Source organism: Psittacula echo (genome assembly GCF_963264785.1).
Source record: "Psittacula echo genome assembly, chromosome: 3".
Taxonomy (NCBI): domain Eukaryota; kingdom Metazoa; phylum Chordata; class Aves; order Psittaciformes; family Psittacidae; genus Psittacula; species Psittacula echo.
In genome coordinates, this window is record NC_137736.1 from 111,866,529 (window position 1) to 111,878,840 (window position 12,312).

The 12,312-nt window shown below is 38.7% G+C and overlaps 1 protein-coding gene across 4 annotated transcripts in view; it reads left to right on the forward strand.

Moving 5' to 3' along the window:
* The window catches only part of CWF19L2 (CWF19 like cell cycle control factor 2), a 73,024-nt gene extending 61,732 nt beyond the window's left edge, over positions 1 to 11,292 (forward strand). For all 4 annotated transcript variants that reach the window (XM_080612277.1, XM_080612279.1, XM_080612278.1 and 1 more), the window contains 5 exons: positions 2,454 to 2,570; positions 5,257 to 5,412; positions 6,784 to 6,864; positions 9,714 to 9,815; positions 10,603 to 11,292. In XM_080612277.1, coding sequence (XP_080468403.1) covers positions 2,454 to 2,570; positions 5,257 to 5,412; positions 6,784 to 6,864; positions 9,714 to 9,815; positions 10,603 to 10,743 — 597 coding nt within the window. In that variant the 3' untranslated portion in view covers positions 10,744 to 11,292. The remainder of the gene's footprint in view (positions 1 to 2,453; positions 2,571 to 5,256; positions 5,413 to 6,783; positions 6,865 to 9,713; positions 9,816 to 10,602) is intronic.
* The last annotated feature ends 1,020 nt before the right edge of the window (positions 11,293 to 12,312 follow it).

Here is a 12,312-nt window from a genome sequence, read left to right on the forward strand (position 1 = left end):
TATCATTGATGTTTTTATAGGCCAAGAAATTGAATGCATAGATACATATTATAATGCACTGCATTTGTGTTTTTATATAGATGATATGTATAATGCATATAGATGTATATCTGTCTCTATGTATGTGTATATGTATAATTATAGAACCAACTCAGTTGGAAAAGTCCTTTAAGATCATCAAGTCCAACCTTTACCCCAGGACTGCCAATTCTACCACTAATCTGTGTATTTATATGTGTTTATTTGTCTAATATATATATACAGATATATATACAGAGTATCCTGGGTTTTGGCTGTGATAGAGTTAATTTTCTTCTTACTAGCTGGTTCAGTGCTGTGGTTTGGATTTAGGATGAGAATTATGCTGATAACACACCAGTGTTTTAGCTGTTGCTAAGCAGTGATCAGGGACACTTCAGCTTCTCACACTGCCCTGCCAGGCAGGCTGGAGGAGCACAAGAACTTGGAAGACATATCAAGGATGAGGGGGTCATTAAGAGTAGCCAACATGGTTTTACCAAGGGGAAGTCATGTTTGACCAACCTTACAGCTTTCTATGAGGAAGTAACTAGGTGGATGGATGATGGTAGAGCAGTAGATGTGGTTTTCCTTGATTTCAGTAAGGCATTTGATACTGTCTCCCACAGCATCCTCATAGATAAGCTAAGGAAGTGTGGGCTTGATGATCAGGTAGTGAGGTGGATCAAGAACTGGTTGAAAGGAAGAAGGCAGAGAGTTGTGGTCAATGGGGCAGAATCTAGCTGGAGGTCTGTGACTAGTGGAGTCCCTCAAGGGTCGGTGCTGGTACCAGTGCTGTTTAATATTTTCGTCAACGACCTGGATGAGGGAACTGAATGTACCCTCAGCAAGTTTGCTGATGACACTAAACTGGGAGGAGTGGCTGACACACCGGAAGGCTGTGCTGCCATTCAGCGAGACCTGGACAGGCTGGAGAGTTGGGCAGGGAGTAACTTGATGAAATTCAACAAGGGCAAGTGTAGAGTCCTGCATCTGGGGAGGAACAACCCCATGTACCAGTACAGGTTGGGGGTTGACCTGCTGGAAAGTAGTGAAGGGGAAAGGGACCTGGGGGTCCTGGTGGATAGGAGGATGACCATGAGCCAGCACTGTGCCCTTGTGGCCAAGAAGGCCAATGGCATCCTAGGGTGTATTAGAAAGGGTGTGGTTAGTAGGTCAAGAGAGGTTCTCCTCCCCCTCCACTCTGCCTTGGTGAGACCGCATCTGGAATATTGTGTCCAGTTCTGGACCCCTCAGTTCAAGAAGGACAGGGAATTGCTTGAAAGAGTCCAGCGCAGAGCCACAAAGATGATGAAGGGAGTGGAGCATCTCCCTTATGAGGAGAGGCTGAGGGAGCTGGGTCTCTTTAGCTTGGAGAAGAAGAGACTGAGGGGTGACCTCATCAATGTTTACAAATATGTAAAGAGTGTCAGGATGATGGAGCTAGGCTGTTCTCAGTGATGTCCAGTGATAGGACAAGGGGTAATGGGTGTAAACTGGAGCATAAGAGGTTCCATGTGAACATCAGGAAAAACTTCTTTACTGTGAGAGTGACAGAGCACTGGAACAGGTTGCACAGGGGGGTTGTGGAGTCTCCTATGTTGGAGATATTCAAGACCGAGCTGGACAAGTTCCTGTGTGAAGTACTCTAGGTTACCCTGCTCTTGCAGGGGCGTTGGACTGGATGATCTTTTGAGGTCCCTTCCAACCCTTGTGATTCTGTGATTCTGTGAAGGCAGCACAGCTAGGACAGCTGACCTCCAGTGCCCAAAGGAATATCTCATATCATATGACATCATGCTCAGTATAAAATCTGGGGGGAGAACCGGCCAAGGGCTGGGAGTTGGCTGGGCATCGGTCAGCAGGTGCTGAGCAATTGCATTATGCATCACTTGTTTTGTGTATTCTAATACTATTATTATCATCATCATCATTAATTTATATTCCCTTTATTTTCTGTACCATCAGACTGTCTTTATTTCGTCCCAAAAATTTTACTTCTTTCTAGGTTTTATCCCCTATCCCTCTGGTTGGGGGGGAGAGTGAGCTGTGTGGTGTTTAGCTGCCTGCCAGGTTAAACCACAACACAGAGCTATGTCTGTGTGTATGTATTTCATTAAAAATACATCGGATGTACATGTAAATTCAGAAATTATTGTAGTGGATTAAACAGTATGATTTCATAGTAGTTAGGATACCAGTTGGTCTATAAGGCTGATATTACTGCCTTGGTGTTGCCTCTGGATACTACTAGTTCACTGGAGCTACTGATGTATAATGGGATCTTTTTAAAAACACTGAAATTACTAATACCATGTTATAATTAGAAGGTAATAACTTCTATTGGTTTGAATTTAGCAAATGATGTACCTCAGCAGTGGGAAGGTTTTTGTGCTAGAGAAATGAGCACTTCAGTTTTTGTTCACTTTTCATAGGTATACTTGTCTCTACCAAGCACCCAGTCCCTTACTGAAGGTCACTGCCTGGTAGCCCCTCTACAGCACCACACTGCAGCCACTGTTTTGGATGAAGACATCTGGGAAGAAATCCAGGTCAGCTCAGAAACTGTCTCATGTTCTAACAGTTTTGTAAAATAATGTTATTTTAAATAATAATAGACTTGTCATAAGCATCTATTTTAATAATTTCCAGCCTGGCAGCTCTTCTCGAATTCCACTGAGAAGAACATTCTTGCATTATGGATGGAAATTAGTGGACAAATAGTGAAAAGGGAAAATACAGGGTAAACACAAAAGTTCCCATTTATAAACACTATAAAATGTTGCCTGGAATGCTGCAGAACCTCTGTCACTGGAGGCCTTTGAAACCAGGTTAGAGAAATATCTACCAGAGATGATGTAGATAGAGCTGTTCCCTTAAAGAAAATGGAATAACTGGTTTCACAGTTAAGATTTCCTTCGGAAAAGAAAAGGATTGAAAAAGATCACTTATAATGAAATGCAAGCTGGAGGTCTGTTGTTTATGTAGTCAGGTTTTTTAAGCTAATCTTGGGTTTGGCTGGGTGTCAGTTGAGAGAAAACTCTCATTCTTCTTCAAATCAGTGAGATTGTCCTAACTTTTTTGAAAAAAATATTAGAATGAAGTGCCAAGAATGATGGCTCATGCTTTCCAACTCTCTTATGAAGGCAGTTTGTAATTATTGAGGAAAATCAGGGGAGGAATGTAACAAACTTCTGCCTAGGAGATTGTGATTGTCAATCTTCTTTGCCCCCAGTCAGAATTATTGCGAGGGGAAAACAACTTGCAACCTTTTATATCAAAATGTTGGAGACTATTTCAGACTACAGAAAGACATTGTTGGTTGCAGTTGCTTAGATTAAAAAACAGAGTAATTCATGAGTTTGAAATTATTTAAGTAATGTTGGTCTTGCCTCAGGACTGGCAGATGGATCCTCTGACTTTCCGGATTTGTTACCCACATTAATTCTCATGGCAGATGTAATTTTTATCCAGTGTTTCCTAGTAAATTATGCTTCACTCAAGCAGGAGGGGAAAGGAGTTCTTTTGTATATGACAGAAATGCCTAAGAAAGTTGGATAAGAAGCAAATTAAGTTCAACAAGTGGGATCAAGAGGAGCAACAGAGCATGGGAAAAAGTGATAAATAGATTTCTTCTACATCTTCTATTTATCCAAACTTCTTTTAAGTAAATAAATGATTATTTGTCTAAATCTAGATGAGAAGGAAAATAGCATAAAGAAAAGATAAGCAAATGCAGTTTCTGTATTCAGCGCTAGTCTTTTCCTTGCTAAGAAATGCAGCTAGTTGGTACAACCAGTATCCATTGGTGCTGTGACAGTTTAAGCATTTCTTTGCAACAAAATAATTTGGAAGCTGATGGACACAAATTTCTTTTTTTTTTTTTTTTCTGCTTGCGTTTATTTCAGTAGGAGGAGTCTGGAAGGCTTTAGCATTCAGGAAGACTGTAAGCATACAGTTATTCAGTGATGAAACTAACGTTCTGATGCCAGAGCCATATTTGATGTTGCTGTTGAGGGGAAAAAATTATCACACTTCAAATATAAAATGTTGTATTGAGCAGATGTTTTAGCTAACTATTTTTGCCGGGATTTTTTTTAAGATAAAAGCAAGAAGGGTTCCTTTATATTGTGTGCCTTCAAGCGCTGGATGTAACATTTGTGTGGTTTAGACTTGTGCTCACTTGCCAAAGTAAATATGCATGTAAATTTTTAATATGAAAAGATAAATCTTTACATATTCTGTATGGACTGAACTGTTACGTGTATCAATGTGTGCATCTGAGCATGATCCAAACCCTCATATTTGCTCCTATGAATGATTTTGTCGTTTCCATTGCTAATTATCCTTGATATTTTGGCCCACTCAGAATTTGGAGGAAAAATGCCATTTATTTAAAAACAACAAAATGCAATCTGGGAAACGTTAGCTAACATCTGCAGATATTCTAGGCTTTTCAATGGCTTTGAATTTCAGTTGATATTGCAGGGTAGCAACTGTCTTTCCCAACCTTTGGTTTAATGTTTCTCTGATCTCACCACAGTTGTTTGCTTCCTCTTATTTCAGACGTAGAGTTCTGGGGGCCAGGTTTGAGGTGTCCCAGAGCTATTAATTCAGACTTGCCTGTCACTCTGCACAGTTAAGTTCTGTATTAGTTGTGGTGCAGTGATCTATTAACTAGGCAGTATCTTCCAGCTGTGTTTCATCAGTTGTGTTACGGGGATGGTGGTAGTGTTTTCTTGTCACAGTGTGGAGCACCTTATTTGTGAGGAAAAATTCAGGGCACAAGGGCTTTGGAGAACTTAAATGACCTCTCTGCTGTGAAGAGAGGCTGAGGGGTTGTTCAGCCTGGAGAAGGCTTCAGAGAAATCTTAGAACAGCCTTGCAGCACCTAAGGGGAGCTTTTACAAAGGCATGTAGTGATAGGACAAGGGGGAATGGCTTAAAACTAGCAGAGGGTATATTTAGATATTACCAAATTTTTTACTGTGAGGTTTCCCAGAGAAGCTGTGGCTGCCCTGTCCCTGGCAGTGTTCAAGGCCAGGTTGGACAGGGCTTTGAACAACGTGCTCTAGTGGAAGGTGTCCCTGCCCATGACAGGAGGGATAGAACTAGATGATCTTTAAGGTCGCTCCCAACCCAAACCGTTCTATGAGTCTATGAATTAATATAAAATATTATACCTGAAAGCTTTGAGAAGTTAATTCAAATTATAATTTTTTCTTTTTCTTTAAACAGATGTTCCGAAATGCATTGGTGAAGATGTTTGAAGCTAAAGACTTGGACTGTGTGTTCCTAGAAACAAACCTGAGTCTGAAGAAACGGTATCACATGGTATATGAATGCATTCCTCTTCCAAAAGAAGTAGGAGATATGGCTCCAATCTACTTCAAGGTATGTGAAAACATTTTTTCTTAGGTCATTTGAATGTATATATCATAATTCATCTATTTCTGGAAAACTTTTTGATATTCAAATGCTTTTTTTGAAAAGATAGATTCTTTGATCCTATTTCTTGATCCATTCTTTGATCATATTCCTTGATCTTAAAACAAGCCCTGTGAGGTGATTCTGTTTCCCAAGTTTTTCACTTAGTCAGTGGAAGAACTGTATGTTACTGTGCAGTTGTCTCCAGTCTGACTGCACTGACAAATAGATGAGGAAGATGAGAGGATTGTAGTTTCTTGAGGTGCTGTAAGCATTGCAGTACTTCTCACTTAAGTCCTCTAGTATAAACTAAAACCACCATACCTGTGCCTAGGCAACCATAAAATGAGAAAATGATGTCAACTGTTTTAAGAAATACCAATCTATAATGTTCCATCCTCATTTTATTTCAGTAAGCCCACATGTTACATGTCTTAGGTCTCCAATGACCATTAGACAGCATGGTAGGTATCTTTTCTAAATCTTTTCTGGTCTCTTCCCCCTGACTCTGTAGGGAAAGGTTACATGGAAACTTTTGCCTGGAACTGAGGCCTTCTGGCTTTCAGCGACTGGATCATGATTTGCCTTTTATAAGTAAATTATTTTACTGGTTCTTTGAAATGTTTTTGTTTTCTGGAAATGATGTGATTGGTTTTTGATGAAGTGGAGCAGTCAGTATGAACAGCAATGTAGTAGCTTTTACCATATTTGAAACTCTCCACCCAGTAGATGTCATTGCTATGCTTCAGGCAATGGTAAAACTCTTGTTTTCCTAAATGAAGGACAAAGTACAAGACTTTATGCAATGCCATTTGCGTAAAACTTTATTTCAGAAGTGTCCACCATTAAAATACACAGAAAATGAAATTTAAAAGATACCTACACTAAACCCACTTCTCATACTATGGAGAATACAGAGGCAGACTTTGAAGGTTTTTAAGTGCAGCCTTCTAAGCTGGATTCTCCTTTTGGTATTTAAAAAAGGAAAATAAAGAAAAAGGATTAATATTGTGTAATGAATTCACAGGAGGATTTGTATGAGCTTAGAAAAAAGAGAATGTAACCTTTTAGTTGGAACTTTTTGGAAATAATTTGTGTCAGGCAAAAGTTAATTTTCAGAAAAAAAATAAAAGGAGCAGAATTAAGTGAGTTTGAAGATATTATATGATGCCTTTTTAAGTAAGTTGTGGAAATTAGAAAGGTTTCCAGAAATAAAGTTACTTTGTTAAGAAATAATTGGTACTTGCAGTGCAGAAAGGACTTGACTACATCAAGAAGTTAATTCTTTGTTTGCTGTATGAAGGACTATTTTCACATTTAAATAAAATGATTTTACAGAAAGCTATAATGGAATCTGATGAAGAGTGGTCCATGAACAAGAAGTTAATTGATCTTTCTTCAAAAGACATTCGGAAATCTGTAAGTAAAGAGATGTATTGAACACTGGATTTCTCAGTAAATTCTTTTAATCTTTTTTCATTGTTAACTGTTTCAAAAAGAGAAGAAAAGGAACACAATTAGACTAGTGCATCAGGAGATAGCATAGGTATGATGAGAATGAAGAGTCTGACTGAACTCCTAACTGACATTAGGGAAAATAATCCCATTCATTTCAACAGTTGATGGACTGAGCTGCAAGCATTGGTTAAGAACAAAGCTGGCACTTTGAGGACTTGTACCAGCATAATTTTCTTGATTAAGAATTAAGGTAGATCAAAGATCTACAAATTACTTTCCTGGAAAAAAAAAACCTTTGATGTGTCTTTTTCATTGACTTAAAACAGCCTTTTGTGTTTTTAATTCTAAGAAGCAAAAATATGAATAGCATTATAAGTCTTATTTTTCTAAAACAAGAGAACAGAGCTCTGTCTCCTGGATACTAAACTGAAACATCTGTGTATATGCAGATATTAAAGGTCTAGTGCTGAAACTGTTACGTATTTTTAACACTAAAGTGACTTTACCACAAATAGTTTACTATTATGTAGCAATAATACTTCATTTCTGAAAGTGTCTTTTAGTAAATACAGCACCTTTGCACTAAGAAATCCTAGCTTAGAAGAAAGAGGAGATAAGTTTAATTATGAGACATGAAGCTTGATATGACAAAGAGGGAGACTAGATGCTAAAGAGTAAGGGTTTGGATGGCTGTATAGTATTACTACATAGTGGCTGTATAGTAGGAGAGGTTTTACATACTGTGACGAGTCTTGAACTAAACAGACAGTGGTAGCAAATGTAGCGAAAAGACAATTTATTCTGCCACATAAGCTGAATGTCATATAAAAGTAATAGGGGTCAGTTATGGGTCACCTTATTCAAAGTGGCGAGGCTTCAGCTGGAAAATTCAGGTGTGGTTTTGGGCACAGTATTTTAAGATGGTTACAGGAGGAGAGTAGAGGTTAGAAAACTGAACTAAAGAAGCTGGTTTAGGGGTTAGTGCAGACTAGGAAAGAAAAGACTGAAATAGGATGTGATGGTAGCTTTCTGTATATAGGAGGTTGTTTTAAAGAAGATGGTTGTTCTCTAGCACTATTGGGTACATACAACAAGGAATTCAATTAATTTGTAGCAAGGACTTAGGGAACACTTTAAATTTAAGGTGGATGTAGGCATAAAACAAAATAGTAAGGTTTGGGTATCTTTTTCTCATTCGTGTTTCAGAACAGGGAAAGCCAACATCTGTCACAAAATAAAGTATAATTTTTTTGACACATGGTAGGGCATCAAGACATTTGATTTCTAGAAGTTTCTTAGCTGTACATAATGTGACTACTCTATTGCCATTTGGTGGTAAACCACATGAAGATTAAGATACAACAGTTTCTTTAAATTGCGTTTTTAAACGCATCTGAGTGTAAAGTGTTATATGTTTGTGTGATTTTAACATTATTTTAGGGTAAAAGAAATCCCTGTAGCCTTCAGGAAGGTATAAGTATACCTTAAGAGACCGAGGTAAGGTTTGGGAAGTTTGGATAGTTGCATTAGGATATGGTGGTGCATAGAAGAAGGGTCAGACATGGCTGAGATGTCATCTAATGGGTGGATTGTGTGTAGAAATTGAGATTGTGGTGTCCAAAAGCAGAGCCTAAGCATTCAGCCCTTGCACAGCATCAAGTCTCTCTGCTTCTCCTCTCTTCCCTGCAGCGAGGGAACTGGGCAATGGACTGGGAGAGGGGACGCAGCCAGGAGAGCTGACCTGACAGCAAGCACTGTTCAGTGACAGCCACAACACTGGCAAGTTGCCAACACTGGTTTAGTCACCAGTCCAAATCTCAGCGCCATATGGGCTGCTATGACGAAAATGAACTATCCCAGCCAGACCTGACACTGCTAGACACAGATAAAGCTGACATATTTCTTAAGGTGTCAGCTGCTGACCCATTTTTCCTTATTTATGATTCTTTTTTAGTTAATCTAAAATGTTTTATGTTTCTTGCCTTGCTACATCGCCCCTCTGTGTTAAATCTGAATTATTTTTAGAGTGAATTTTCAAGCAGTATATGGAACATGTCTTGTGAAAATTGGACTGTAGCAGAGGAAATGGTTATGAATTTGTGACTTTGTAAATCTTATCAGGAACATCCTTATCAATTAAAAGAGTGGAAAATAGCATTGCAGTGAAAAGCAGGAATTACCTGAAATGTGTAGCAATAAACAAATCCACTTCTCACTCTTGTCAGGCTGAAGGGTCTTTTGTTGTGGCAGGATAACCAGCATCTCCTCTGTAGGCCTACTGAATTATTGAATTATCCTTTTGGCAAGTTAATGATAACTTCCAGTCATGTAGTAGTGTTTTCCCTTCCCTGAGTGTTAGTGTTTCCCCTGGGTAAATATTTCCTGTTATCACAGAACATTTTATCTTTAATAAATGCAACTTTCTGGTGGCTGTCTTTAAATTTCTGTTCAACCCATTCATTACAGAAGTGTGAAGTCAGGAAGGCATTTACTCAGTGTGTGTGCTGCTGCCTGGTTCTTCCCTGTCTCTTACCTGGTGCTGCAGTGGTGGCCTCTGGAGGTTCTGCCACCTTGTAATCATCTTTTCAGTTTACTGTGTCTTTTTGTCTAGTTTCTGTGTGTTCTTTCCCCTTACCTGCTTGGTTTTTGTTTCTCTCTTGCAATTTTATACTAGACGTCCTTCGTTTGAAAGGTGTGTTAAAAGAAAATGTGATACTGTAAAACCACTTTCAAATTCATTAAGTTGTGGGGGGGTTAACTAAATTATCTACAGTCTTCAAATATCTAAAAATGTGTTTTTGCATGTGTAGGTTCCTAAAGGTTTACCATACTTCTCTGTGGACTTTGGTCTTCAAGGAGGATTTGCTCATGTCATTGAAGATCAACATAGTTTCCCTCATTACTTTGGAAAGGTATTGTCATGTAGAAGATCAATTTACCAATTATACTCTGTTTTGTTAACTTTAATTAAAGCAGATGCTGCCAGAACAGTCACTTTGATGTATCTTATCCTAGTTCATTAGCTGGCTTTTCTTGTTAAGTCGTTATAACTTTACTCATTGATGAGTAAAGGAGTAATCTAATAAATGGAAAATACTTGCATCTGTTTAAGAGTTTTCATGGCCACAGTGTTCTCATACAGGTGAACTGGCTCCTTCATGTCTGAATTAGGGTGCCTACACACATAGACTCATGGACAACTCCTAGTAAAATACTTGTGTGGTTAAATTACTCCACGTGGTATAGAGAGTATAATATATGCAAGAAGAGCTGCAATAAATTCTTCCTTTGTTATGTCACAGGAATAATTTATTGACAGAATTAATACTGCAAAAACATGAAAAGTGGTTGGGGGAAATACAACTTCAGGAGTTAAGAGCAAAGTGGGCAGCTTTTTTCTGAACTTTTCTTACAACTGTACTAATACATTAGCAGTCTTGCAATGTTAGGATAGTTATGCAGTGCATTGCTCTGCTCTACTTACAAGAATTTTGCTGAGGCAACTGTCTAACAACTAGAGTCCTAATATTTTAATAGGTATTTTTTTCAGAATTTCTATTTATAATAAGCAGCACATGAAGAAAACAGTGAAAAATAATCTCACATTTTGAAAACTCGTATTTCTTTACTCAGTGGTAAAATAGTATTAAGTAATACGGTAATTTTGCATTTATCATTCTCTTTCTTCTACTTGTGAAGGAAATTATTGGTGGCATGCTGGACTTGGAGCCACGGCTCTGGAGAAAAGGAGTCAGACAGAACTTTGAGGATCAGAGCAAGAAGGTGTTGCAGTTTGCACAGTGGTGGAAACCATATGACTTTACCAAGAAGAAAGAATGAATGCATCCCTGCAGTCAAGGACCGTATATAAGCCATAAATGTTATGAATTACATGTTAAGAGTAACATATGTTAACATATGTTAAGAAGAACACCAGTGTGTTACGTGTTGGTAATATATTTTAAAACTCAGGATATTGTTTAATTGCTGATTACCTGTTCCTGGTTTGGACACTGGACACCGTGGGTCTCATGAGCCTGCAAGCCTGACAAACCAGAAGTGTACAGTGGTTTTAGTTTTTCAATTCTTAGCTGAGCCAAAAGAATAAAATCCATGTGGCCAGAAGGAAGATTCTGATTTTGGAGTTTTATAATCTTTGAGGCAACTGATCTTTTTCTATATTGTATTCAGCATAGAGCCAGTGCTCAATTATCAGTGTCCTTTTGTAGAAAATGGTGTATATTTTACAAATATTTTGATTAATACAAATACATTGTTGCAGAATGAAGCTGAACAGAAACACTTTTTTGATTTTGAGTCCTTGTATTCTTTAAGTTGAGGTCATTGGAGTAATACGTTCAGATAGGATGTGGTTGATATACCTGCTGCTGCCCCCTGGACAAGAATGAATGCAGTATTTTGTACTTTCAATATGAAGTAGTATTTTTCAGGCTTGTCTGTTGCTCAGAGGATGATGAGACAGTCCCTAATTGTGGCAAATGACAGCTTTAATGGTAACTGCTATTTTTGATGACAATAAAAAATAAAAAAAGGGAGTGGAAGAACCTTAATGGAAAACTTTCCGATGTCCTGCAAAGAAAATAATCACAGGGATTTCCCCAGCTGACTCTTCTCCCCCAGGCATCCCCTCCAGTGTGGCAGGTGGTCCTCCATAATACTTTTCCAATAATAACTATATCGTTTTCATCAGGACCTGCTCAAACTCCCTGCTGATTGTTCCTGCTTGTGATGCTCTTAGCACTGATTGGAGCACTCTTTCACCAGAGGCAAGAGTTGCCCATTAATTGATTGTTAAGCTTTGTGCATGGATGTCACTGGGAAATGCTTGTCCACTGTTTTAGGGACTACTGTCTGCCATGTTATTCACTAGGCTTTTCTTTTTCTTCTGTGTAAAAGTTAAGAAATGGGGGTAGGGAAGCATGAGGGGTAAGAAGGATGATTTCTTGCATCAGTGTTAATCACTTCTGTGGGAAACCAGACATAGCAGGTTCAGGCTTTGCAGGTCCAGAGCTGGGAGAAAAGGACAAGGACAGGAGGACACAGATAAAAACATTGCCAAAGTGTCCTCCCAGTGCATAACGGAAAGGGTGCAGACTTGCAAACAAAACACTGCAGTGCTGCAGGGAGAGGCTCCAGATGGCAAGTGGAAGGCCCGTAGCACAGGAGAGGTTAAGGCATTGTGTAAGTGTCTCAATGTGCATCCTGCTGAACCATTGCTCTGTACACTCTGTTAACTACTGTGAACTGCTCAGATTAAGAAGTGGATCACTAAATATTACAGGGTTGAATAAGTGTTCATTTCCAGTCCCTTTTACAACTTTCCTGAAGAGACAGTACTTTCTTTTTTCTTCTTTTTTCTCTCCATTTTTGGCAAATAAGTCTGGTAGA